Here is a 25,265-nt window from a genome sequence, read left to right as displayed (position 1 = left end):
CTTCATGCAATTCGAGGAATCGCATGTCCGCGCATCCAAAATCTGATCCACATTAATCGCATGTCCTTGTTACAACTACGAACATTCAATACTCATCATACACGGTGTGTTAAAACCACGTGCACAACACTATATTGAGCAGGTGTTTCCATCCAGATAACGACTTCATGAACATCCCCCAGAAATGCCCCCATTTACTGTGTTGTCAATACGCTTCCCCCAGCTCCCTACAAATTACACACACACATTCATTAATCGACAAAAGTTCCAAAGGGATCGGGAAACATCTCCACACACACACACACACATATATCCACCGAATGGGACGATTTTCTCAGGATCGGGAGAAGGGACTATAGCAATAGAACATACATTATAAACATGTAGTTGTTGAGTTTTGTTTGTTTGCTTGCCACTTATATCGTTCATATCAGCTCAGATCAGACTTTTCCGCTTGTGCTCTTCCGCTTTGCTTCCTCTCTCTACAATTTGCTTTCTTTTCGCGATCGTTTGATCTTACCACGACGCCCGTTCTGCCTCAGTAACATGTCAATTTCTCCATTTTTCCATAAACATGAACCGTTTACATGAACTATGAACCGTGTAAGATATGTGCGTGTGTGTGTCTGTTTGCTTCATTCTATGTTTCCTTTGCACTACCTACAATTGTAGTGCAAAGAGAACAATCAACAATTATTTCTTTCACGTTTCTATTTTGTTAAACATGCGTAGGCGAGGCGAGGCTCTTGTACATTCTTTTCTCTCTCTTTCTTCAAATTGGTTTGTTTGTTTGTTGTTATTGTGACACCAATCCTTTATTTCGTGCTCTTTGAAAAGCAACAAAATTAGGTAAATTCCTTGAATTTTCCTCGTTGACATAAACACACACACACACACACTCTCTATCTTTCTCTGGCTCTTTGTGACGACTGAACAGATGACGACGATCAGCGAGTTTTCCTTCTTGCGTGCCTACTTCCGCTTTCCGGGCTTCGCTACCATGGTCATCAGTTTTCTCCGGCCTGAAGTGGTTTCGACTTTGTCCGTTCAAAAAGAAATTGAACTAATGCATCTTTTTCGCCACTACAAACAGACCAAGATTGCGTGTGCCTGCGATAAAGCGGAATGTGTCTCTCCCTCTATCCTGCCATGATGTCCTGTACTACGCACTCTCAACACCTCTACCATTTGGCTGCCTGCTGATGCTGTGAGACACTATTCGCTGTGGTCGGTTGTTGCTGCCCTTTTGTTTAGTTACGTCCTTCTTCCGATGCTTGTGTTTGCACGTTTTTTTTGCTATTTCGCGGAAGCTGCTCTCTTTTCTGCGCTCGCTTCTTCTACTACCAACGCAATTGCAGTTAGTTTCATCTGCTGTTCCGCTTTTGTTCTCGTATTAATCAATAGTCAAAAGGAATTTCTATTATGGTTTAAGTGTGTGTTTGTGTTGTGTAGCAGTGTAGTTGTGTATGTGTGTATGTTCGTGTCTGTGTGTCTATGTTGGTTTGTTGGTAGTGTTTGCGTATGTGTTTTTGTATCGCTTTAATTTTAGTTTGGTTAATTATCGCCACCCTCCTGTGGTTCATCGCCGTCACCCTGGGTATCGGACGTCCACAGCGTCAGGTTGTCTCGCAGCAGCTGCATGATGAGTGTCGAGTCTTTATAGGAGTCCTCGTTCAACGTATCCAGCTCAGCAATCGCGTCATCGAATGCCTGTTTCCGGGGGATTGATATCATTACACGACATTCCAGCACACATCAGTTAACCAATCCATTTTATCGCCAAATAAGGGAAACACCGTTGATTATGAGGAGCGGCGGTATCGTGAAATATAAATAAGTTTGCGTTAAATTCAATTCTCCTTTATATACGAATTTTCATTGTATGTTCGCTTATCTTCAAAGAAAGAACAAATAATCTTCTTTGCGACAAGGCTACAAAAAATAAACGAACAAGCTTCCCTGAGCCCTGTTTCAATCGATCAAAATAAAATAAAATACACAACAATCACAGCTGCGCGAATACATGCCGGGTGCATGAATATGACCCGCAATCGAATTCCGGGTCTCGGTGGGTTTGCGTATGATGGATTACATCGAGTTAGTACATAAACTGCGGATACTATAGAAACACACGGGCAACAAAGTCATCTGTTAAGTATGCGTTGTTTATGATATGCTTTCGTCTCTAGGATCTTCACAAAGAAATCAGGGTATTCCACAAATGATGAAATGATCAGCAGGGCGGCACACATAAAAGGTATACAAGCGTGTTATTAGATCGGGCAACATCAGACAATTGATTATTTCTGGATTAGTAACACACTTTATGGGATGAGAACTTAGTAAAAACAGAACAAATTTCAATAAATTCAATTAATTGCTTCCTTCCGGAAGTGTTACAGCTTCGACAAATAACGAAAGATCGTAATAGTAAAGACATTCATTAGAGCAGCACAGAAAAGTCGTTCACATTACGACGGATGAAGGATTGTTTTGTAGAAAAAATAAAACATTTAAATGAATTGAATCAATAAAATAATAGCGACTTCCCCCCAACGGCAAACTAAAAAGCTTCAAATATTTGTTAAAAATAAATAGAACATACATATGCGCTCCTAACCACAAATCAAAACTGAGTTTGACAAAGAAAAGAAAAACACACGACAAAATTAATAGAAAAAGGAAAAAAAATACGAATCATTAACCTGCTTCGCCAGATGGCAAGCCCGTGCTGGAGAGTTTATGATTTCATAGTAAAAGACGGAAAAATTCAGCGCTAGACCTAACCGAATCGGGTGCGTGGGTTGCATTTTCGACTTTGCAATGTCGAACGCTTCCTGATACGATTTCTGCGAATCCTCAACCACAGCTAAAGAGAAAGGGAAGAAGAGAGAGAGAGACTGGAGGAGTCAGAACGTTTCAATGTGCCCGGCATATCTCTGCTGCCTGTGGTGAACGGTACTCTCTTCTTTGCAAGGATATTAGCAATAGTTTCTCGGGGTTAATAATGTAGGAGGTTGAGCTTAGGGATAATGGGATCCCACCAGAACCGAGTGGAACATTAACGTATCAATTATTCAGTGAGACAACAGATGCTTTAACTATGAGACTGTGGAGGTATGGCAAAAGGCAAAATGACAGATGGAAGAGACAAAAACGCAGAGCAATTAAACATTCCGCGCACCTTTATAGCAGCTTGCCAAAGACCATCAGGGTGCCCGAGTGCTTCAAACATAAATTTTGTTAAGTAAACATGAAAAAATATGCAAACCTGAACGTGTGCTCTCTCACCATAGAGTGTGTTTTTGGCAATAAGGACAGATTTCAAACAACGAAAAAACCCATTCATCATCACCATCATCAACGCCAGATCGGAACAAACATCACATTACAAATGCCCTCTTTCCACCAATTACAACCACCACCAAACATATGTCAAAAGCGCGTTCTGCGAGTGTGTATTCTACTTATTTTGATTGAGCTGAAAGTGCTTATTGGTCCTGCGTAAGTCGCCGGGACGGGAGCGAAAAGAAACAAAACAGTTAAATTTACAGCATTTGAATTGAAAGCATAATAATTGACCTGTTTAGCCAGCTGGCAGGCTTTGTCGGGAGAGTTTAGGATCTCGTAATAGAAGACTGAGAAATTGAGCGCGAGACCCAATCGGATAGGATGTGTTGGCTGCATTTTGCCTTTACTAATTTCAAAGGCATCCTGGTACGCGGCTTGGGAATCGTCAACTACGGCTGTGAGATTGTTTGAGCGGGGTGTTCATATGCAAGTACACAACACCGTGCATATTACGTACATACACCAAACACCGCACCAGGTCGGTCGGGGCATTACGTAAACACGGCGACGTCGGAATGTGAGCGAATGGAAAATGAATATAGAAGAGATAAAGATGTGCGAATATAATTAGTATTTTTCCACTGTGTGTGATAACGATACGAGATCGGGAAGATTGGAGCAAAGGGAGGATATTTCTTCTGGAAAGGAACGTGGTAATAGAGGAAGCTTCAGTACTAAAGGAAATCGGGACAGAATGTGTTTGTTGGTACACAACGTACTGTAAACAGTGAGCACAAATTCTATTCTTTGCGTCACGTTAAACGATTGGATAAACAGAATGGACTTACTGTGGCGGGTTTCGCCGGTGGCTACTTCAGCTAGGTATCTGTAGTAGTCTCCCTTCATTTTGAGGTAAAACACCTTGCTCTCTGGATTACTGGCTTTGGGAATTAAGAATTTGTCCAGCAGGCCCTGTGTAGAGATGGAAACACCATCAAAGTTGAGATGAGTTTAAATTTGCCGATTTATTCCACCTCGCCAACAGACCGTCCACTTACCAGGACTTCGTAGCAGATTTCCCTCAGTTCCTTCTCAACTCGTTCCCGGTACTCTCGTGCCAGTTGCTGTTTGCGGGCAGAGGATTCAGTTTTCTGTTCAATCGACGATATCACTCGCCATGATGATCTGTGTGCATGATGGGTCATTTAGGAGTACAACAAACGGATGTTATGAATCACTTTAAATCAGCGCGTTATCATTTCCTTTGCACATACCTTCGGGCACCGACAACGTTCTTGTAAGCAACGGACAGTAGGTTCCTTTCCTCATTTGACAGTTCCACACCGGTTTCTGTAACTGATTTCATTGCCTGTGCCATATCATCGTACCTGAAGAAAAGCAAATGTAAAGAGCTACAGCATTGAACGCACAAATATTTCCATGGGGAAACAATCCAACACACACTTACCGTTCAGATTGTTCGGCTAATTTTGCCTTCTGAACTAGCTCTTCCTTGTCAACGGTAGACATGTTGAGTGTTCTGAATTAGCTTCTTTTCACTAGCTTAAAACGAGAGAAACTTCCTGTGGAGAAAAAGATGCAAACGAACATTTGTTAGCCATTACATGGAACGTAGGAAGTGAAATACGTGAAGAGTTTATATTAGTTGTAGAAAATAAGATGTCCTTCTCTTCCATAGCAAAACCTAACCACGCACGTAAATTTGCAGATAAAAATGCTCCTTTCAGTTCATTAATAACCACAACAGTAGAATATGTTCACAATACTCGACTTCCATCAGGTAATGAACTGAAACATAATTTTCACTATCAGCCTGCTGGTAAAGGAATCTTCTTGCAATTCCTACTTCGATCGAAGGCTGTCAAACCCGGTAACTTTGTTGCTTTCGGCTAGGTGCAGAGAGACTGCTACTATGATGACTACCACACCACACTACCAATACGCATAATGCACACACATTCGCTCGCCTTCAGGTTATAATAAGTACACGGTTGCTGCAAGATGAATATTTGTGCCGCAGTGGAATCAGGACACTGACCACACCAAGACTGCCTCCTGCCAAGACTGGAAATAGTCGATCCGGGCCGGGTATCGATTGGGTAGCGAACACACAAGGAAAAAGAACGACAAAATCTCGCCTGCGCTCTCACCAACGTCGGAGGTTTCCCCACCAGAGTCCAACAAAAGGGAGAGGTGTGTCGGGATGCAGCAGCAGCAGTATGTGTGTGTTCTGCTGATCGATATTTTACCGCTTCTACTCTGTTGTTGCACCAGAGTATGTCGGGCGTGTGAAAAAGGATTTGCGAACCGTAGAAATTATAGACGCTTCCAGAAGGTGAAAAAAAGGAACACCACATAAGGCACATTACATTGCACACATTTGTCGGAATCTCGTTCGATAGAGACCGCACAAGATTGAAGAGCTGCACTGCAAAGAGTATTTTTAAATTCATCGACTGCAAGCAAACACAGCTTCTGTAGATTATTTACGAGCTGTTGTAATGTAGGGAAAGTATGAGCAGGGTTTGGCTTTATCCATTACTCAGCGATGATGCTTCATCGAACGGTATTTGCAGAAGCAACACCCCATTTTCAACGGTGATGACAGTGACTCGTGCAGAACAAATTATTTCCCCACCTCGATGACTAAATCCCACACATAAACATTATACATTCTTGGCTTATTAGTCTTTACGCGTACATATAAAGTGCCAAACCATTTCACTCATTTAGCCAAACCCAAGGTCCCTTTTGCTACGCACACCAATACGCATACCGACACTAATATCACACACTATCATGGTAACGCGCGCGCCTTGCTAGTACCCAGCGCATTAGCAAGAAACGTGATTCTTCTGGCGGCGCTCGCTGTGATGACGTAATACGACACGGGGAAGATGTGACACAAACCGTGGAGGACGTATAGGGTGGGGAACGTCCACACAACTCACACAGGACAGAGAAGAGAATGAGAGTCTACGCACATACACCATGCAGGACACACAGAAAGCGTCTGACAATTTCGCTATGCTGTACCAATGTATGCTTTGATTGCACAAAAAACAAATAATAATTCAACAAAAAACTGCAGTGACCACTACAACTTCACAACCTTCCTTTGCTCACTGAAAACCTCACACATAATCCCTTTCCATGCCGAAGTCTCTATACGTATCAGTTAAATATTTCAAAGAAGGTCCATAAACACCGCACATGCTGCTACTGGGTGACTGGATCATCGAATCGGATCCGGGGGCGCAAGATTGCGTCATGGCTTATTATACGAGGAAAATGAAAATATCTAAAATAACATTTTCCTCTTCCTACTTTACACAGTACACCACACGAGAGCAGCAGCGCCGGCAGATATTGGGATAGGAGCCGGGAGTCCGAGGAGGCGGGCGGTTTAGTTGATCCAGCCAGCAAAACAGTGTTATTCACCTCTCGACCGGGTATGGAGTGTGCGTTGCCCGGAATCGACGATGAACTTCCCAGCTGCTTTTTTCGTTCTCTGGGGGCCTCCTCTTTCCAGTACCTTTTTATGACCGTACAACGCCGTCTTCCGGCCGTTGCAACGTTTCTAATCTAACTAATCGAATGACACGCGGCGGAACCGAAAGACTACCCACTAATATTCTCTTTTCTTTTTGCTCCTTCTCGCTCACGCTCTCTTTCTCAATCTGCACCAAAGGAACGGTTGGTTGTACTGCTGGGGGCCCTTTTCTTTTTTGTGCGGCTCCCTCTATGTGACACTGCTTGAAACGACGTCGCGACACCCGGACCCCATGTGCGTGAGTCATCGTCATGCGTTTGCATATATGTGCGTGGTCTGGTGATGTGTTGCTATTAACAACCATGCTGCTCCATCACCTTACCGAGCGTACACGGCTCTCTATAGTCAATTACGCGACCACCTTCATCAATTCTCCACCCTTTCTGCCAAAGGAAACCGGCCAGAATCGAGCACCATGTTAAGCGCGAGTTTTATGCGCACCAAAAAGGCATCAACCATTCAATGCCACATCACACCAGTCGCTGATGGCCAGTTTATCGCGCGACGAAGGAGGTAGTCTCATGGAGGAGGTAGATTATTCTCCGGGGCCCGACCATGGTGGCATACAAGAAGCTCTTAAAACTTTTAATGAGATATCTCGATATCATCGAGTTGCTCGTTTAGAAATGCAACCCCTGGCAACAACAACAAATAGGCAAGCATAAAGGCGGAAGCGGAACTCCCCATGCGGGAGTTAGTGCGCCTCAATCGTCACTGTCGTCGCGTGCGTGGAACCGAATGGGAAAATCAATAAAAAATAATTTCATAAATACACCCTCTTACTCCACATCCGCCCTGTGCACAACACTCGGTGCCGTTTTACTGTGTGTGTGTGCGGTGAGATGGCCCTGAAAAAGCCCTAAAGGGCAGTCAGCCAGCTGCGCGGGAAAAAAAAACAATCTGCATCGGAAATCCGACTGCACCGAATATCATTATTCGAGAGACAGAGTCTCGCCAGTGGGAGAGAACAATCCGGTGGATGAATAGCAGCCGGGAATGTGGAATGTAATTATCAGAACGACGGATGTTTCATTTCAGCACGAGCAATATGTGATGAAGAATACCACCAGAATATTGCATGACAAGTTGCGGATACTGGAGGTGCTCTCCAAGAACGTAGAAACGATTTCAACCAATTGCTCTCCGGTGATGATGACTGCTGCTGCATTCAATTCCGAACACAATACGCTGCGTTTGACTGCAACATAACACACTAGAGGGTCTCCGTGTTGCCGTTCCTTTGCGTGCCGTTGGAGGAGATCGTTTGCTTCAACATCTCTTCTTTTATTCCCGTATGGAACTGTCCCGTTAACGTGCTATCTTGCTGTGGCGGCCAGCTTTATCCATGTGTATGTCTGTGCATTTCGTTCACATTCCGCAATTCGTTTTTTCGATGCTTCTGCTTTCATCCACAATCGCCGTACCAACACACTAACATCGGAGGAATCAGAAGATGCACACAACGGCGCTACTAGGTGGAAATCTTGGATGGAGGAGGTGGAAATCCAATTGGAGCAATAGAAAAGAAAACTGATGCCAATGATGATCATGAAGCTGGTGTACTCCGCACCCATGCTCACCGGCTTGCGGTGGCCCCACACAACTCCTCCATCTGGGTATTAGTGTGTATGGAGTTTCTTTTATCGCACAAATAATAAAAAGAAAAGTTTTACCGGCGTTAGTCACCCCTGTCGGAATTGGGTGGAATTCGTGAGATGGTTGCTTTTCCTCTATTCTCTGATAACTGTGACTGAGAAATCTGGCCACAGTTGGTTCGTGTGTACGTGTTGCTAAGGAGCCGACGTCAAGTGTGCGCCACACACGTCCGCTTGATCTATTCGCCATCATTGATTGGGGTTTCCATCGTAGTAGGCACATTTTTCGCCTCCAAGACAAAGCGCCAACAATACTTTGTCCCCTTTTGCCATACATTTTACAAGATCTCGAATTTCCTTTTCGGCTTCAGAAGCAGGGCAATGAAAACACAGCAAGGTAGAAATAGATTACCTTATTACCCTATCCCGACTCCATCCCCTACCACCCACCTCCTTCAATCGAACTCGATCGTGACCAACGGATTCTTCTGATTGATTCTGGTGGTTTGCTCTCGTCCTTTGTCTCTTAGTGTCTCTCTCTAATAGATTTTCGTCTCCCAAATGCACATTCCATGTTTTCTTCTGTAATCATCTCCTTTAACTCAGCTGGAGTAACTCCACTCGATGTGGTGCTCTACAGCTCCAGATCTTATCTAGACCAGCCGAGCCAACAGAGAGGAGACGACGACGACGACAACGATAATGATGATGATGATGTTGGGAAAATGAGACGAAAAATCGATATCAGGCGTAAGCTCACAAAATTCATTCTATGCTCATGGCTGAACAGGATACTGTTTGGAATCACGTTTAAAGAGTCCTTTTTAATTATTTAGCATAATTGACTCGCAGCATAACTAAAGGAAGCTCTTTCTACAACTGCACTCTCTTTAGACAACATGGGTATTTACACATACACATACACACTGAAGACAACATCAAACGAAGAATTGGAATATTTCAGATCTATTCCCACGGGGTTGAGCATTTGGGCAACTAGATCTATTTTCTATCGTATATGCATGTAGTCTTCGAATTATTCGTTGAAATATTTTTTATAGCTCAGTAGTCACAGGCGAAATCGTTCGTTAGTGTCTTGGAACAGATGGGACGACCCTTTTGCACACGCGCCACACATAAACACATACCCACTCACAAATCCTTAGAGCGCACAGTATCTTGAATGACCAATACCGACCACCTCTCCCCCCAGGAAAGTCTGCCCGTCATCGAAGGTCCCACATAATGACATAGTGGAATCGAGGAAAAATTTCACCAAACAACAGTCACGCACGCACGGGCGCATATACGCAAGAGTACTTTCTTCTGTTTCCCTTCGAGCCCGAGATATCTGTTGCTAAGGAGGAAGTGCGTCGTGGTAGGTGTCGGAATTTTATTCCTTCTCACAACACACGCGTCGCCATCTTTGTGCATGCACCTCCGTTTGATTTTCCGACCGGGATACCATTTTCCGTCTATAAAAAAGTATGAACCAGCAGATAAATTTCGCCCTATTAAATTTATCTACGCCGAAGGAGGTACGCGACGGTCATGATCGCGTTGGAAGGAAACTGCGGAAAGATCGCCAGGTTTTGTTTGTTCCCTAAAGATCCCCTCTCCATTTATTTGCCACACACTCAGGGAGGGAGGGGGAAAGAAAATGATGATAGGGAAAAGAAGGCGGTAATGGCATCGAGCGAATTCCTTACAGACGAGACGTGGTAGCCGTGGTGGTAACATTTTCACGCAGTCTCTTTTCACGCCATTCTTGCCATTTCCCTGGCCTCCCGTCCCATCCCACGGGTTGTGGAAATAACCTCTTCCCAGGTACGGAAAACCTACGTTTTCGGTGAGCCGCTATTCCACCACCGGACGACGCGAAAACCAGCCAACTCTCTAACTACGCACTATAGACACAGACCGCACACAGTGAGCAGAAGGCAGCAGCACGCAGAAAAACCGAACGCGTCGTGAAAAGCTCGCACGAACTCCGGGACTGAGACTCTGGCACTGGGTTGCCGAGATGGTTGGTCCCGAACGTCGTCCCCCGCTTGGTTTCGTTCAAAAATACCGACACTGGCGTGGCGCTCTGGCAAGCGCGTGAGGATTGCTCACACTCTCTCTCTCTCCAACCCTCACTCAATTGGGGTTGGAACATTGGAGCTCTTTGGGGCTTTTCGCGATTTCGTTTACCGATCCATCTTGAACCTGTGGGCACACCGCTGGGCACTCTCTTTTTGTCCCCTTTATTTCCACATTCAGCTTCTTGCTCACATCGTTGGAGGAACAATCAGTATCCCTCGAATTGCTCCCCAAACATCAAGTGCGAGAGAAAAAGAGATACCAATGTTGAACGCATCATCATATCGTGGTATTGTGGAGGTGACGATAGTGAGAATGCTGCTTTTTATTGGATGCGCGTGCGCATAAAGGAAAACTTTGGCCTCATGAGAATGTAGCACGCCAGCCATGTGAAGAAGATACAGAAACTCCTCACACCCCTAACACCTTCTGAAATGAAGCCGGACAGAACATAGGCGAAGGAGCTTCCGGCTGGACGGAAACGGATTTCCATATTTCGAATGCGTATACCCCCATCTGGAGTGTGGACATACACCAAATAAGGATGTACAAAAAAAAAATCCTTGATGAATGCAAGATTCTTCCTTCCAGCACATCTCCTTGGAAACTACCTGAACAACGCACGCTTAGATTGAAGTTGGTTTGTTATACCTTCATGAGAGCTCCTTGTGCTACGTCGTGCAAACGGCCCATCGCTACTTTAATGATCAAAGCAATCTGTTTTTCTTCCATCACCGATCGATTCGCGGACGGACGGATGGAAACTCATACATCCTTTTTAATAAGGGTACACACAACAGTGGAGAATGTGACCAAAGCATAATCATTTGCGCTCCTGGCTCTCTCTATGCAATAACGGTATGAACCAATAGGAAAACCAGATAGCACTGGGAGGCAAGAGTACCAGGATAACGCGCTTAAGGTTGAACTGCGACGGCGCAGCTATTACCCTCCATGTGCCACCTTTACGGAACTCACTACTTTCAAGGTGCGTATTGTACATTTTTTTTCCAACGATTTCGTTAGACAGTCCTTAGAAAGCCATCGGACCGCTGTGCTATAAAGAATTTTCATGTCCCCTTAGGTGCGAAGAAACATGCCACACAATATGGGTCTTTGTAGGATGTTGGAAGGATGTGGGCGAAGGTTAAGACCTAAGTCAACATGGTTTGCATTTGGTGCAAATGATGGGGAGCTCCTCAATCCTGTTCTCCATGGTTAGTTCTTTTCCCAAGAGCGGACATAACTGCTAGAGTTGTAGTGACTGTTCACGAGCTTGTGAGCACGTGTCCTCATGTCTAAGTACCAGGTTTTCCTCTTCAGTGTCATCTTCATTATTTCGCTGCATGGAGAGCCTTGCGCATTTAAGATGACACAAATAAATGACAAAAGACATCTTCCGCTCTCACGTTATTCACGACGCTCCACCAAGTTTCGCCCCATCGCATCATCATCAGTAGTTTGTGCAAAAGTTATACAATATGTTGCTTTTTCGCTGTGACCGACTCTACTAGTCGGTCGTTTCCTCCCACCCCATCATGCCCCCCATGACACACCGAGGCGAGGTCTTTTTCTTACAGCACATCAGCAATAAAAAGAGAAAAAAAACACATCCCCCGAGAGGCGTTCTTCCTCTATTTATAGGTGAACGAAAGCTTCATTAAAATTCAATGGCCATTCAGTTTGCAATAACTTTTGCGAATAACATTGGCCACACTGTGAGGCACACGGAAAGGGGTTCATCCTTTTCTTCCCTGTGCGGCCTTCGTGCTTTGTGAAAACAATACCTGAAAGAACAGCATCAACATCCACAACAGCCCAAAAACGTAACAAATTCCCGCATGGCAAAGAGTTACTGAGATGCACCTGAGGGTGGGAAGTGGGTGCTTTTTTCTTTGGCACTCTACACTACGGATGTTGCGAGTCCTTTTTTATTTCGTCCTCTCCGAAGGTAATGAGTGCGCAAGAAATATGTAGAGCAAAGGCGGTTTGTGGTACGGCACCACAATTCCTTCTACGTTCGTCGTCTTGTACCGAAAGCATGATAAGCATCCTTTAGTTAGAGTTTTTCTGGCAAAAGACAAGAAGTGGCAAAGAGGCTCGTACATTTCGCAGGCTGGAAACGAAAGCAATTTAAAATTTCATCCCTAATGAAGTGCCAGGAGGGTTATAATGGAGTGTGTTGTGTCCTTTACTGTTTAAGCCAGCACATAGCAGGATGGTAGGAGAAATGTGTCACAGTGGATGGACAGAAAAAAGTATCCATCATTCTCAACTCGCATCGGATCGGTTCAACGGTGCCCCACTAAATGCAAGCATATTCACCGAGGCGCAATTTGACACAATCGTTTCCCGCAAATAACGCTAGTTCTCCGCTCGTTCATTACTTATCTGTGATAATGTTTTTGTCGTCAGCAAGAATTATGCAATCGCCACGTAGAGGAATTGGGGACTGTTTCTTTAGAGAGCTATCAAGGTGGTGAGAACGGCACGGTAGAGATCGGAAGACCCTTTTCGGTCTAACTTACGGATGCCACATCGACCGTTAATAGTGGACAAGAAATATAGATACGCAATTGTAGCCCTAATTGATACCGTGAAGGGGGATGGAGCAAGAGGGCACGACATTAGCGATCCAGCACCGAAAGATGCTAGCTACTTCTTCCACTTTGCCCGTGTCCGGCTAAGGATTGTTTTTCGTCTTCCAGAGTAGAATTCCAATTTGCTGGCTTGTGTATGTAGGTACCTTCGCTGGTGAAGAGGCATTCGTATATCTTATCAGTGTACAGTGGAGAGCAATAGAGACCAGGTAGGAGCCAATCCGACTCGCAACACAACTTCGTGCGCACGGGTTCTTATCTTGAGTACATACGTCTTCTCCGCCTAAGAGGAAGTAGCTCGCGTCCCCAACTGAAGTAAAGCACGTTTAGCCATTCAGACTCAAAGCTATCGATAGAGATGACCTCGCTCGTATGTATCTCGGGTGTTTGTTTTAGAGACGCGATTGAACCAATCCACACATACACACCCGGCATAAGTTTGGCGTGAAGGTTTATTAATATATGACCGAAAAACGTCAACGATGGCGTCTTTGCGTTGAAGCGCGCTCGCGCAATTGGATACGCGCGTACGTCCGCGTGTTTTCCTTCCTTCCATTCCGTCGTTGTTTCCGTAACGTTGTGCTCCGTAAATCATTGTCGCCATCATAAAAATGATGATGTGATGTGGAATTATAGTCCCACGTTTGGAATTGAAGACGGTCTCTGCGATCCACCGATCCATCCGACGAAGTCGAGATGTGCAGATGTCCGATGCTGTCAAATTCATTTCCATACGAACGAAATGCTGCAGGGGGCTAGACCTTCGATCGGCGGCGTCATGCTTGGCGCGTCGTCGCCTACGCCTCTCTCCGGGACGGTTGCTTTCGCTTCCATTATCAAGGCATGCGTTTTTGCGCACCATGTCGCACCCCTCCTGGGAGGGAATGGGCGCTTATACTTTCTCCACAAACCACACCCTTCTTGGGGCTGTCGAGAAGAAGGAAAACATGCAATGAAGAAGATACGGCTCACACGTCCATCTGGCGACGTAGAGCAGCCGCTTCTACAGCTTCAAACCGGATTGAGAATACTTCGCTACAGAGTGTCGTCGAAACATTCGCTTCTGTTAGGCTATAGGACGACGAAGCGAGTGGGGGGTAGTGGTGGTCTTAGTTGGTTCGCTGATATCTCGCGCCTTGTGTTCTCGATGTCTACCATCATCTCCTCGAGCGTCCTCACGCGAGACCACACATTGTTCTGGAGCGTGTTGTCGCAACTGCTCAAGGCCATTCGTGTGTGCACCGTAACCAACTTCGCGCAACCGGCTGGAAACCCATTCCGGCAATCGTGTCGTAATAGAGACTCCGACAGTGCCACCTGCACTATTCCACCATCCAAATTCTCCTCTCTCCTCCCTGTGTTGTGCCGTTCCAGCGCCGTGTTCGCAGTGTCCTTCCAAACAGGCCGGGGCCAATTAGCCAACCACCACCCGCCGGGTGTACCTTTCTACGACCCTTCCACGTTCCACGCTCTCCAACAAACGAGCCAGGTGTGCATCCCTTTCCGACATTTAGAGCGTTCAAATCGCTGTCCTCAATTGGAAGCGATACAAAACCATCGTGATTATAGCGGCGCAGTAGTAGCATGCGCCTGCTGTTTCCCTTTTTTCGCGTGCGTCTTGTCCACCTTCGGAATCGAATTAGCCTTGAAAACGTTCTACCCATTACTCATATACATATGCACGTTAACGAACACAGCTATGCCGACGTGCGCGCATACTTTGATCAGCATTCTCAGTCTCCCTCTCGCGCTTTCTTTCCCTTTTGCGTTTGCTGCATCTCACTCACACATCGTTCGGGCTACAACGCACTCCACTCTAACCCCTTTTGGACGCATGTCGCCGCCGCTAACTAATCAGCCATTATACTACCCTTTACACCCCTTCTTCTTCTGAGCGAGAAGGTATGATCCGCATCCGAAGTGCGCATGCGACCGAATGGGAAACACTTAGTAGCGGAACAAAGGAAATAGAGCTATTAAAAAAGGCATCTGACGACAGCAAAAAACGAGAATCAAGCGAAGGAAAAGCATCTACTGCATCTCAGGTTGCTCTGCATGTCGCCATCTACAAGAGATAGGCGCGAGTTCGGGGTATGTACGACAGAGCGAGACACCAGGATTCCATTGAAGAAAAATTCCATTCCATTCTGGCATCGTTAACGGTGTGTCCGCGCGTGCCAACTCTGAGCGGGTGTCAACGTGCGGCGTCACACTCCTAACACCGATGGAGCATTTCCGGCGCGCGACTAGATGATGTTCTCCAACATCGCCACCACCATCAGGGGGATACAGGTGTGGCCCGTGGCCGGAAACTGCAACGCGAAAGGTTTCACCCAAAGAGTTGCTTGTGCTCTCTTTTCATTGCTGTGTCGGCCACTTCCCGCAACTTTCTCTTGCCACCATCTCCTCGTTCTCATGGCACAGGTGTAACCATTTTATTAGCTGACGGTGATGGCGGTGCTCCCCGTCACATTGCAAGTTATGGTTGCTTTTCTCTCTTTCACGTTCCGACAAAAGAGACGGATTTCAGTAGGCGAGAAAATTCTAGAAAATCCTCATCGCGTCGAGCGCATATCCGCCGCGCGAAACACACTATGGGGTGAAGCGGGACAGCCGACATTCCGAGAAACATGCGTACATTTTATTTTGCTTGCCGGATGTGGCCAGCCCATGACAGCAAGGCGGAAAATGGGGACCGTCCATCAGGAGAAGATGACGACCACCATCCCACTACCCCTACCCGGTCCAGATAGTAGCTCTACCTACACAACCATCACATCATCTTTCTATTTTCTGTTCTTTTTCATTCACGCTCGCTCGCCCTTCTTTCTCTCTTGGTCGCACACACTCACACACTCTCATCTTGATCATCTATCGATTATCAAATCAAATTCTATTTTATGTTAGCTCACAAAAAGAACCATAAATTGCGTATAGCTTTCCAACCGCAGTACGCTGCTCGAACTGCGTGCTAGTGTTGGTGACGATTCGGGGTTGAATTCTATGCTCACTTCTCCCCCGGCGTATTGGTTGCACACCTCTCGCGTATGCTGTACTGCTTCTTCATCCTATACTTCACACCGCCCGTTCGGTCGAATGACGTCTCCTCAACAGTCTCACACACAACTTTACACACATACATACACTTCATTTCTACACGCACGAAACGCACGACGAAAGGTGATGACCCACCATGGCGTAGAGAAAAAAAATGCGCCTCCTTACACGCACACATTGTCACGAAGATCACGCGAATTCCTTGACTTATGGGCGACACACCATACCAACAGGACCAGAAACCCGGAGGGATGTGACAAATGCATGAAGCGACGAAGAAAGCAGCGGAAAATGTTGGGGGCGAGCGGCGAAATTACTTTTAAATCATTCATCCCCGTGTCAAACTCACGCGAGGGTCGAATGGGCAACTTCCGTTCCGGAGCGTGTGCTCTGATTACTTCGTTCAAGTAAAACGTTTGGGACCAATCGCTTTGAGATCTCCTCCGTTACAAAACTGATGGCTGAATGTGCACAGAAATTACCTTTGCCGGTGGCTAGAAAAAAAACCTACCCCAGAGTACCGGGAACCAGAGGGAAATTGCAGCAACCGGCGTTCGAACGCACTTCCTATGACCGTAACGACTGGTATTCGCTGTCGTCGCCCAAAGACTCTCTCTCTCAAAATGGCTGACCTGACATACACACCGAAACGGATACGGGGTGTGTGTTGTATGCGTCACACCGGGAGAAAAAATTTTCCACCCCGGATTTTATGGTCAGACTTTGGGCCTCGAAAACCCCCCGCAATCGTCGTGCCCGGACCGTAACTTCAGCTGCCCAGGGAAGATGGGAATGAACTTTCACAGTTTTACTTACTTTTGGTAAGAAGAGGCAATAGTTAAACGTACAAAATTATGATGGCACACACGACTTTTTTACACGGCTCGCAGAAGAATTAGCAGCGCAATGGAAAAGTTGACAGCTGAGGAAACGCTTCAACAAACGCTTCCCGTTTCAAATTCGGCTTTCAAAACGGGTTGCAAAATGCAACAACGAAATGGAACGCATAGATGCACATTATCTTGAAACAGTGCCATTTTCTTAAATGGTAATGCTTACAACTTAAGGACAGAACGAAATGTCTCTCAATATGTGTAAACAGTCTAAATAATATCGATGAAAGCGATCAAAAATGGGTTATTTTTCCAGAACTGTGCAATGCCTACGAATGTACTTGGTTGAACTTTATTCAATTTTTTTGTAGCTCATATTCACTATTTTCCATTTAGAATACGAAAACGATTAAAAACCGTGTTCAGTTGAAATAGTCTCAACGGTAAAAAATCAGTGGATGGTGAAAAAGTTGACTGGGAAAAGGGTTGAAATTCCAAGTGTGCTGCACAAGGTGTATAGACCGCTGTGTGAACTATTCAGAACAAACATGTTTTTGGGTACCAGAGAAATCATTTTGTTGATGTGTTAATAGTTTTGCTACTGATATGATTTTTAGTGCTCAACTGATATTAAAAATGTCGTTAAAAGAAGCAGATTTAGTTGGTCTGTTTGTCGGATATTTCGTTTCGGAAATGTCTATGAACCTTGTTCCAGGCGCTTGATCTGTCAAAGCTCACATGTTTTCAAACGCACTGTAAACATCAAAGCCCTGAATACCACGTTTTTGAGCATATTGTTGTGTAAAGTTATTATTTTCTAGTTGCAATGCCAAAATCAAAGCGAGATAAGAAAGGTTCGTATCCTTAAGGTGACCCACACCAAAACCCTTGTTAATGCTTTAGCCGTTCTTTCCCCGTAGTGTCTCTCACGAAGACCGACCGTAAAGGTCTGTCCAACAAACAGCAGATCATCGAAGATATACAACAATGCCGGGAGAAGTACGATAACATATTTCTGTTTTCGGTGCAAAATATGCGCAACAGTAAGCTGAAGGATGTACGAACAGAGTGGAAGAACTCACGGTTCTTCTTCGGCAAGAATCGTGTGATGCAGTTGGGCTTGAAGTTGATCAACGACGATGAGAACGATGAGCCCACAAAGCTGGAGAAGGGTATGGAGCAGCTGCGCGGACAGATGATCGGACAGTGCGGGTTGCTGTTCACATCGGAGAGCAAGAAAACGGTACTGGAATGGTTCGACTCGTACCAGGCCGAAGAGTTCGCTCGTGGCGGGTTTCGGGCAACAAAAACGGTTAAGCTGAAGCCGGGTCCACTGGAGGACTTTTCGCATGCGATAGAACCTCACCTGCGATCGCTAGGAATGCCTACGAAGCTAGACCGTGGAATTGTGACGCTGTACAAAGAATACACAGTGTGTGAGAAGGGTAAGCTGCTCACGCCGGAACAGGCCAGAATACTGAAGCTGCTTAGCAAACCGATGGCAACGTTTAAGGTGATTATTAACAGCTGTTACACGAAGCAGGATGGTTTCGAGGTGATCACCAAAAGGGACATTGCGGTGACGAAAAAGACGAAAAAGCCAGTGAAAGTTTCGGCTTCCAAGGGTAAAAAGAAATCGGAAGATGCTATGAGCGAGGATGAGGACGACGATGAAGAGGAGGATGATGAGGAAGATGATGATGTGATGGAACAGGATGACGATGAGGACGAGAATGATGAGTAGACGTGGTTATACCGTACAAATAAAGTGAATTAAAATATACCCCAAGTGAATCAAGCCTTTAAGATATTTTCTAGCACAAGCACAAAAAATCATTGAGAAGCGAAAATTTTGAAACAGATTCCGACATCGGCTGTCGGAGAATTCGATTCGATCATTCTTTATTGAGCTAAGTTCTAAAATAAATAAGACTCTACACTTAGTACAGACTATCGACACACGCACAAACACACACTGTTATTAGAACTGTCCACTGACAGATCGGCGTCCGCGTCCGTGTTTAGTTTAGTTTGAACTTTCGCTTCCGTTTGTCGTCTTCTGTTTTTATACAACGACCCCGGTAACAGATTTCCGTTTCGTGTGTGATACCGTTCGAAACAGACGTCGGTATAACGAGTGATCCCATCGCGTTGACGAACGACGGCGGTTCCGCGGTAACCTGAATGAATTGTGTTTCGCTCGGACTAATATCGGTAGTGGACGCAACCGGCTCATCATTGGTACCGCCAAGCGCTAGTGTATCTTCCGTTGCTTGGAAATCTTCCTGCTCAATCTCATCATCGCCTGCCGGCTCGCCACCATCAACCATCTCTTCCGTTTCGGAATCGTGCTCCGCCATTTCGTACAGATCGGAAATCGTTTTCTTGACATCTGCGAAAATGCCGTCCGATACCTTCTTTTTCGTTTCTTCATCATCCGAGAGTAGATAGGACGCCGTTTCGTCATCGTAGACGGGTTCACCTGTAGCCGGTGTTTCGGTAGTCACTTCGGCGCGATCTTGTTGTTGTGGAAGGTTTGTGGAGGTTTGCTCCAAACTAGCCAGAGTGGGCGCATCCTCCGCTGGCTTGACTGTGGTTGTTGTTGTAGCTGGAGTCGCTGCCGTGCTTATACCGACATCCGCGAACCTTGTTACGATCTCCACCGAAGCTTCTTCCGTTTCGGTTTCCTTGGGTTCCTCCTCGGGTGCTACGGTAGCTTGTTCTTGGGCCGTATTTTCCCGTTCATCAAACTCCTGCTGCTGGGCGGCATATTTTGCGTTAACCTGCGGTACATTCTTGCCCGAAAGTCCAACATGGTCGATGCTTTTGAGCGATTCACCTAAGTGCGATGGTCCATTGTAGACCTGTGCCGCTTGATTAATGTGCTGCGATTCGGCCGTTTCAAACGAATCAACCACCTTCGATCGGCTACGCTTACGAAGGAAATTGTTACGGAAGTTGGCAACGGGCCGTCGCGGTTCCTCGCTGCTGACCTGATCCTTCTCGTCACTGTCGCGTTCCGGTTTCTTCTGGCTGTTATCGTCGATGAAATCCTTCATAACATCGTTCAGCAAGTCCGCAAATGAGGGAACACTAAGAAGTTATCGCATTAGAGGATGGGAGATTAGTGAATGTGTTCCCCATGATCGACCATCTTTAGTTACCTGTTTTCTGTGCTATCCTCGGCATTTGCTCCCGGGTTGCTGCTATCCTTTTGACCGTAATTAGACGATACATTTACCAAGTACATTTCGCTTTCCCGGGCGGCAGTTACGATTTCCGGCTCTGGTTCGGTTGAAACGTTTTCCTCAAGATCGTTGGCACGCGATTCGGTTTTCAGCACCGGCTGGAACGAGTTTTGATTCAGCTTCGTGGACCACTGCGATTCCTGTGGCTGCAGATTGAAGCGAGTGCGTTCCCGAATGCGGAATCGTGGCCCGCTGCTGGATGATGCTGCCGTGCTCGGTTGCTGCGTGGTAGCTGCGGCCGTTTGCTACAGGGCACAACAGATCCATATGTTGGAATTGTTCCACTCAATACGGTACGGTTATATTTACCTCCTGTCGGGAGCGTAACGTTGGTGATACGCGACGCAAATTGCTGCCCCTTCCAAAAGCTCGCGTCACCGGAGCCTCCGGAGAGGCGGTTGTTGCTGCTGCCGCCGGTTCGGTCGTTGTCGTCGGTCGGCGTGTACGTCCTCGCAGGATATCTTGACGATTCTTCGTGCGCACCTGCAATGGGGAAAAAGTGAAACAATTAGTTATGGCGCATGATTAGCTGCGGTTGCGCGTGGTGCGGATGTTTGCGTACGGTGTTTGATCCTTGCGTGGACTGTTGTTGTTGTTCGTTGCTGTATCCTGCGGTTGTGGTAGGGCTGACGGTCGTAGTGGCGTAGAGTCTTGATGGTCGTCGCACGAAGGCCGGTCTGCGTCCGGATGCCGTGCGTGAACCCGCTCCAGATGTGGCCGGTTCGGGGGTTGTAGTGCGGACAGTTGTCGTTCGTTCCGTGGTGGTACGTGATGCGTAGTTCAGTTGGGAGTCTCGTTGGCGTGAGACAAGCCCCGGTCGACGGGGTCGAGGAGTAATCTCCACCTTTTTGATTTCCATCGCCTCCTCCATAGGTTGACCATACGCGGTGGTGAGTTTTTCCTCGCTATCTGTCACTGGCTGATATTGGATGGCTGGTGGAGCCGTTTGTGGGGTGGCCTCTGTAGCGGGGGTTTGCGATCGCAGTGGAATTACCGAATGGATCGGTTCCGGATCACGGTTCAGAGGAATCACTTCCTGAGGTCGAACATATTCTTCTTCATCGCCCACGATTTGAGAGCGAGTGCTGTACGGGGGTACGAAGTAGCTCGATGTTTGTGGTGGCAGAACCGTCGTTGCGGTCGTTTCCTGCTCGTAGGTCGGATCACTATAATACGTAGAGTATTTCCGTGTCACCTGTTGCTGAGGGTCTACCGAATCTTGCGAGACCTCATTGGCCAGGGTCGTGGAGATAAGGCGCTCTGACGGATCTTCGTACGTTTCCTGGTAGCTAAGAGTGGTCGAAGGCGTCGTAGCGATCGTTGTCGAAGGAGGTGTCGTAGTTGGCGCGGGGGCACCTTGTCCCTGTGGACGAATGACAGGGTAGTTTTGTTTGAGCACATCGCGCTGGTAGTCAAGGTTCTCTTCCTCCTTTCGTGGGCCACGCGGAGTTGTCGTACGGCTGCGGCTACGGCCGCGCGATGCCGGGCGTTCCTCGTTGTTCGGTACGTAGCGCGAGCGTGATCGGGAGATTGGGGTTCGCGTGCTAGGACCCGAGTTATCATTTGTTTCGCCGGTGAAAGTTGGTGCCGGAGTGGTTCGGGAAGGATGTGGGCGACGTTGGCGCTGAAGAGGCCTTCTGGTAGTTGTGGTCGCTGGTTCTGCGGCGTAAGAGTCACTGGCGGAAGTAGCCGTCGTTACACGATGCAATTGTTTGCGGAAATGAGGTCCACGCGTGTTTCCAGTCGTTAACGCAGAGTCCGGAGTCTTCGGAGACCACTGATCGTCCATGAGTGCATTCACGAGTCCGGGGAGATTGGCGCTGATCGGTGGCAGCTCCGAGGGAATGCTGTAGTGCTGCTGATCAGTGGTGCCCTGCGTTGGCTCAGCCGTGACAGTAGTTGGTTCGCTGGTAGTAATAACTTCCACCGAGTAGCGTGGCGCATCGTTGAACGAATCCGTCTCGTACTTGTACTTGTTGATGTAGCTTGTTCCGGTGGTACCAACGGTGGTCGGGAAGCTGGTTTCGTACTTCGGTTCACGCTCGTAAAATTTGCTGCGGTGGTCGAAATCGCGGAAGAATGCGTCCTGAGTTGTGAACGTCGACGGAGTGGTCGTTCCAGCTGTAGTTCCGGCAGCGGTAGAAGATGGGTTGTAGTACGTGCTGACATATTTGCTGTGTCTGTTCGCTCCACTGTCCTCGTTGATGGCGGCTGACGCTGTGAAGTAGTTGTTTCGGATGACCTGCCGATCGACACCACCGCTACCCGGAAGGCTTGTGGTGATCGTAGTCTTGATCATCTCATCCGTGTGCTGCTGCGAGGGAGGATTGAAGAAGTCTAGGAAACCGTGATCGACTACTGAGGATTTGACATTATTCGGTCGAACCGAGTCAACTAGCTTGAATTTGTGCACAAACTGCTGCTGTTGTTCCTGTGGCTTGCTTTCTGCCAGTGGTGCCGGAGTGGTCGGTTGATGATGATGCGGACGGCGACTTCGGAAGTTCTCCTCTCGGAAATGCGTTCTCATGCGCTCCGCCTCAAACTGCAACTGAGCTGTGGTGGGACGCTCGGTCGTCGTAGTTGTCGCCAACAGAGTCGTTGTAGAATCTTCCTCCTCTTGTGGGTAGAACGATGGCGGGATCTTTTGATCTGGCATGGGCTTGAAATCGAACTGACGAGTACTGCCGTATGATCGGAACGGATAGTTGGCAGTGGTCGGAGCTGGAGTTGCGCTCGTCGTAGGCTTCTTTGTTTTGGCGAGGTTGAAGTACTCCTCGTTTACGCTAGGATGGCGACTTGCGCTCGGGCCGTTGAAAGAGCTGTACTGTCCACCTCCACGATCATTCGAAGACGAAGACGAGACGGGCTTACCCGTAGGCGAGGTATAATGATCTGCGTCGTAGATTGGCTTTCCTGTGGCACCCAACGTGACGGAGGCTTTCGTTGGACTGGCATCATCGCCGAAGTTCAGGGTCGAAGGCGTATAATACTGGACATTGCTGGGCACCGTTGGTCTCGTGTAGAAGGTGTTGTGCTCCAAGGAATTTCCACTGCTGGAGCTGCTTTGTCGTACGATTATCGAGCCGACATGTGGCGGGGGAAGAGCAATCTTGGAGTATCCACTGGGAGTTTTGTAGCTCAATGGGGCCACGAAGAATGGCAGGTCTTCGATCTTGCGGTTGGCGCGGTTTGACGAAAGATCCACACTGGACAGATACGGCAAATCGAATCGGGAGTAGCTCTTGGACGGTGCCAAACCGGACGGTCCGATGAAGACTTTCGGTGAGTTCTTACCAAACGCGTCCAGCACCGCGATCTCGTTGATGTTCTTCAGCCCTCCGAGTGCGTCACCGGTGGAAAGCTTGCTCTGTCGGCCATCGTTGTAGAGGAACAGCGCCAGTGGCGGTTGATTCGGTTTCGGCTTTGATGAGGTACCACCGAAGGTGGATGTGGACGAGCGGGACAATGCTGGAGCAGGCGTTTCGGGAGCACTGGTGTAGCGTGGTGCAAAGGTAGCCGCACTCGTTCGCGGAGGCTTCGGCGTCGTGGTGGTCGTACCGGCAGTGTAGAAATCGTTTATCAACGATGGGCTCACCGGTTGCGGAAGCGCATTGAAGCGATTGTTCTCGGTCGGTGGTTGCGATTGCTTCTGGTTGTACAGTGTCTCTACAGGCACGTAGAGTAGCTGCACTTCTTCTTGCGAAACGGCGCCACCACTCGGACCGGATTGTGGACCGGCCGGCTGTGCGTCCAGTTCTGGCTGGCGTATGTGTTGGTACGAGAACGGTTGATCGAGGATCGATGGTTGTTGCTGCTGCTGTTGTAGAGGCTGTTGCTTGTCTTCCTGAATTAGCGCCTCCGATACGGGCGACTTGGAGAGGAACTGCTGCTCGAAGGGGTTCGTTGAGGAGATCGATTGTTGAGGGAGTGGCGGTGGAGGTGGCGGATGTTGTATCGTTTGTCCCACAAATGGCGATGTTCGTTGGAAGCTGGTCAAGTGAAACGGTTGCTCCAGGAGCTCTTGGGCCGACTGATGCTGCGGGGGCGGAGGTTGCTGCAGCAAGAAGCGGTTCGATTGCGGAAACTGGTGGTTTAGGAAGGTGAAATGATGCTGCTGTGCCTGTGCCGCATTGTCCGGACCGAGGAATGTCGGCTGTGGGGCGGCGAAATAGTTCAGCACGCGAGCACCCGCCTGACGCTCTGAACCGGGTCGAGATAGTGGAATCCAGTCGTTACCGGTCGCTGGACCACCGGTGAATTCTGTCAACTGGCGAGACCATCTCTCACCAGCCGATACGAGGGGACATAACGCGATGGCGACTAGCGCCACCATCAGCGTGATTGTCTCCCACGTACCCAAGGTCAGGCCTAAGGTTCGTCGTTTTTCTCTCATCGTCGCAGTTGTGCAGCTTCTGTGCTGGGATCTACGTTCGGGATGAAACGAGAGAAAGACAACGGAGAAAAACGCGCGTTATATCAGTGCTATACTAATTGCTACAATGCTAATTAATGTTGATCCAAGTATGGCGTGCTTCTCGTAAGCAGCGCGCTGCTGTTGTTGTGCATGATAAACTCTCGTCATAGTGCCGCTTTCGTGAAGATGTTGTTACGCGTTCGACGAAGCGTGTCATATTCGTATTGTCTTTCAATATTGGATGAAGTGGTGAGGAGCCAGTAATCACAGTGACCGTGGCCGTGTGTGGGTGTTTTCGCTTTTCTTTTCACGGTAAGTTGATGGAACACGGGCAGCGGATGTGTATGTGTTTAAACGTGCATTTTTCCTATGATTTCAGATTTGGCTAAATGCGGGATACCAGTGCGGCAAGAAAGCGTGTGCAGAGTAACGGGAGTGTGGAAAAAATATCCCAGCGGTAAGTAGATCGTAAAATGCGCCACCTGTCCCGGGGGTGTTGGTTATGCTCGAAAGCGTTGCAAGTGTACGTTGCATTAGTTTGAGCATTGGTTGGTGATTGTATGGGGGAAAA

General features: G+C 47.5%; 3 protein-coding genes across 12 annotated transcripts; 1 reads left to right on the top strand and 2 right to left on the bottom strand.

Moving 5' to 3' along the window:
- Window positions 1–1,420: 1,420 nt before the first annotated feature.
- LOC128304014 (14-3-3 protein zeta) lies at window positions 1,421–17,114 on the bottom strand. Of its 9 annotated transcripts, none has more exons than XM_053041132.1 (7): window positions 17,016–17,114; window positions 4,760–4,874; window positions 4,566–4,679; window positions 4,350–4,476; window positions 4,140–4,263; window positions 3,583–3,746; window positions 1,421–1,710 (listed from the first exon to the last, which is right to left on the bottom strand). In XM_053041132.1, the coding sequence occupies exons 2-7, from the start codon at window positions 4,819–4,821 to the stop codon at window positions 1,555–1,557; spliced, it is 747 nt and encodes a 248-aa protein (XP_052897092.1). In that variant the 5' UTR covers window positions 4,822–4,874; window positions 17,016–17,114; the 3' UTR covers window positions 1,421–1,554. The 9 variants fall into 9 exon arrangements, with proteins under 9 accessions (XP_052897092.1, XP_052897089.1, XP_052897095.1 ...); XM_053041129.1 differs by lacking the exon at window positions 17,016–17,114 and adding an exon at window positions 16,711–16,831; XM_053041135.1 differs by lacking the exon at window positions 17,016–17,114 and adding an exon at window positions 16,682–16,700.
- Window positions 17,115–17,770: 656 nt separating this feature from the next.
- Window positions 17,771–18,814, top strand: LOC128304012 (mRNA turnover protein 4 homolog). Of its 2 annotated transcripts, XM_053041125.1 has the most exons (3): window positions 17,771–17,886; window positions 17,953–18,611; window positions 18,657–18,814. In XM_053041125.1, the coding sequence occupies exons 1-3, from the start codon at window positions 17,859–17,861 to the stop codon at window positions 18,774–18,776; spliced, it is 807 nt and encodes a 268-aa protein (XP_052897085.1). In that variant the 5' UTR covers window positions 17,771–17,858; the 3' UTR covers window positions 18,777–18,814. The 2 variants fall into 2 exon arrangements, with proteins under 2 accessions (XP_052897085.1, XP_052897084.1); XM_053041124.1 differs by having other exon boundaries at window positions 17,953–18,814.
- A 153-nt stretch (window positions 18,815–18,967) lies between these two features.
- LOC128304329 (mucin-12) lies at window positions 18,968–24,673 on the bottom strand. The gene is made up of 4 exons (XM_053041508.1): window positions 20,843–24,673; window positions 20,590–20,763; window positions 20,197–20,525; window positions 18,968–20,125 (listed from the first exon to the last, which is right to left on the bottom strand). Exons 1-4 carry the CDS (start codon window positions 24,671–24,673, stop codon window positions 19,054–19,056), a joined length of 5,406 nt encoding a protein of 1,801 aa, XP_052897468.1. The 3' UTR covers window positions 18,968–19,053.
- Between the last annotated feature and the right edge of the window lie 592 nt (window positions 24,674–25,265).

Source organism: Anopheles moucheti, chromosome 3, assembly GCF_943734755.1.
Source record: "Anopheles moucheti chromosome 3, idAnoMoucSN_F20_07, whole genome shotgun sequence".
NCBI lineage: Eukaryota > Metazoa > Arthropoda > Insecta > Diptera > Culicidae > Anopheles > Anopheles moucheti.
Note: the sequence above shows the minus strand (reverse complement) of the source record. Positions and strands in the feature narration are given on the sequence as shown.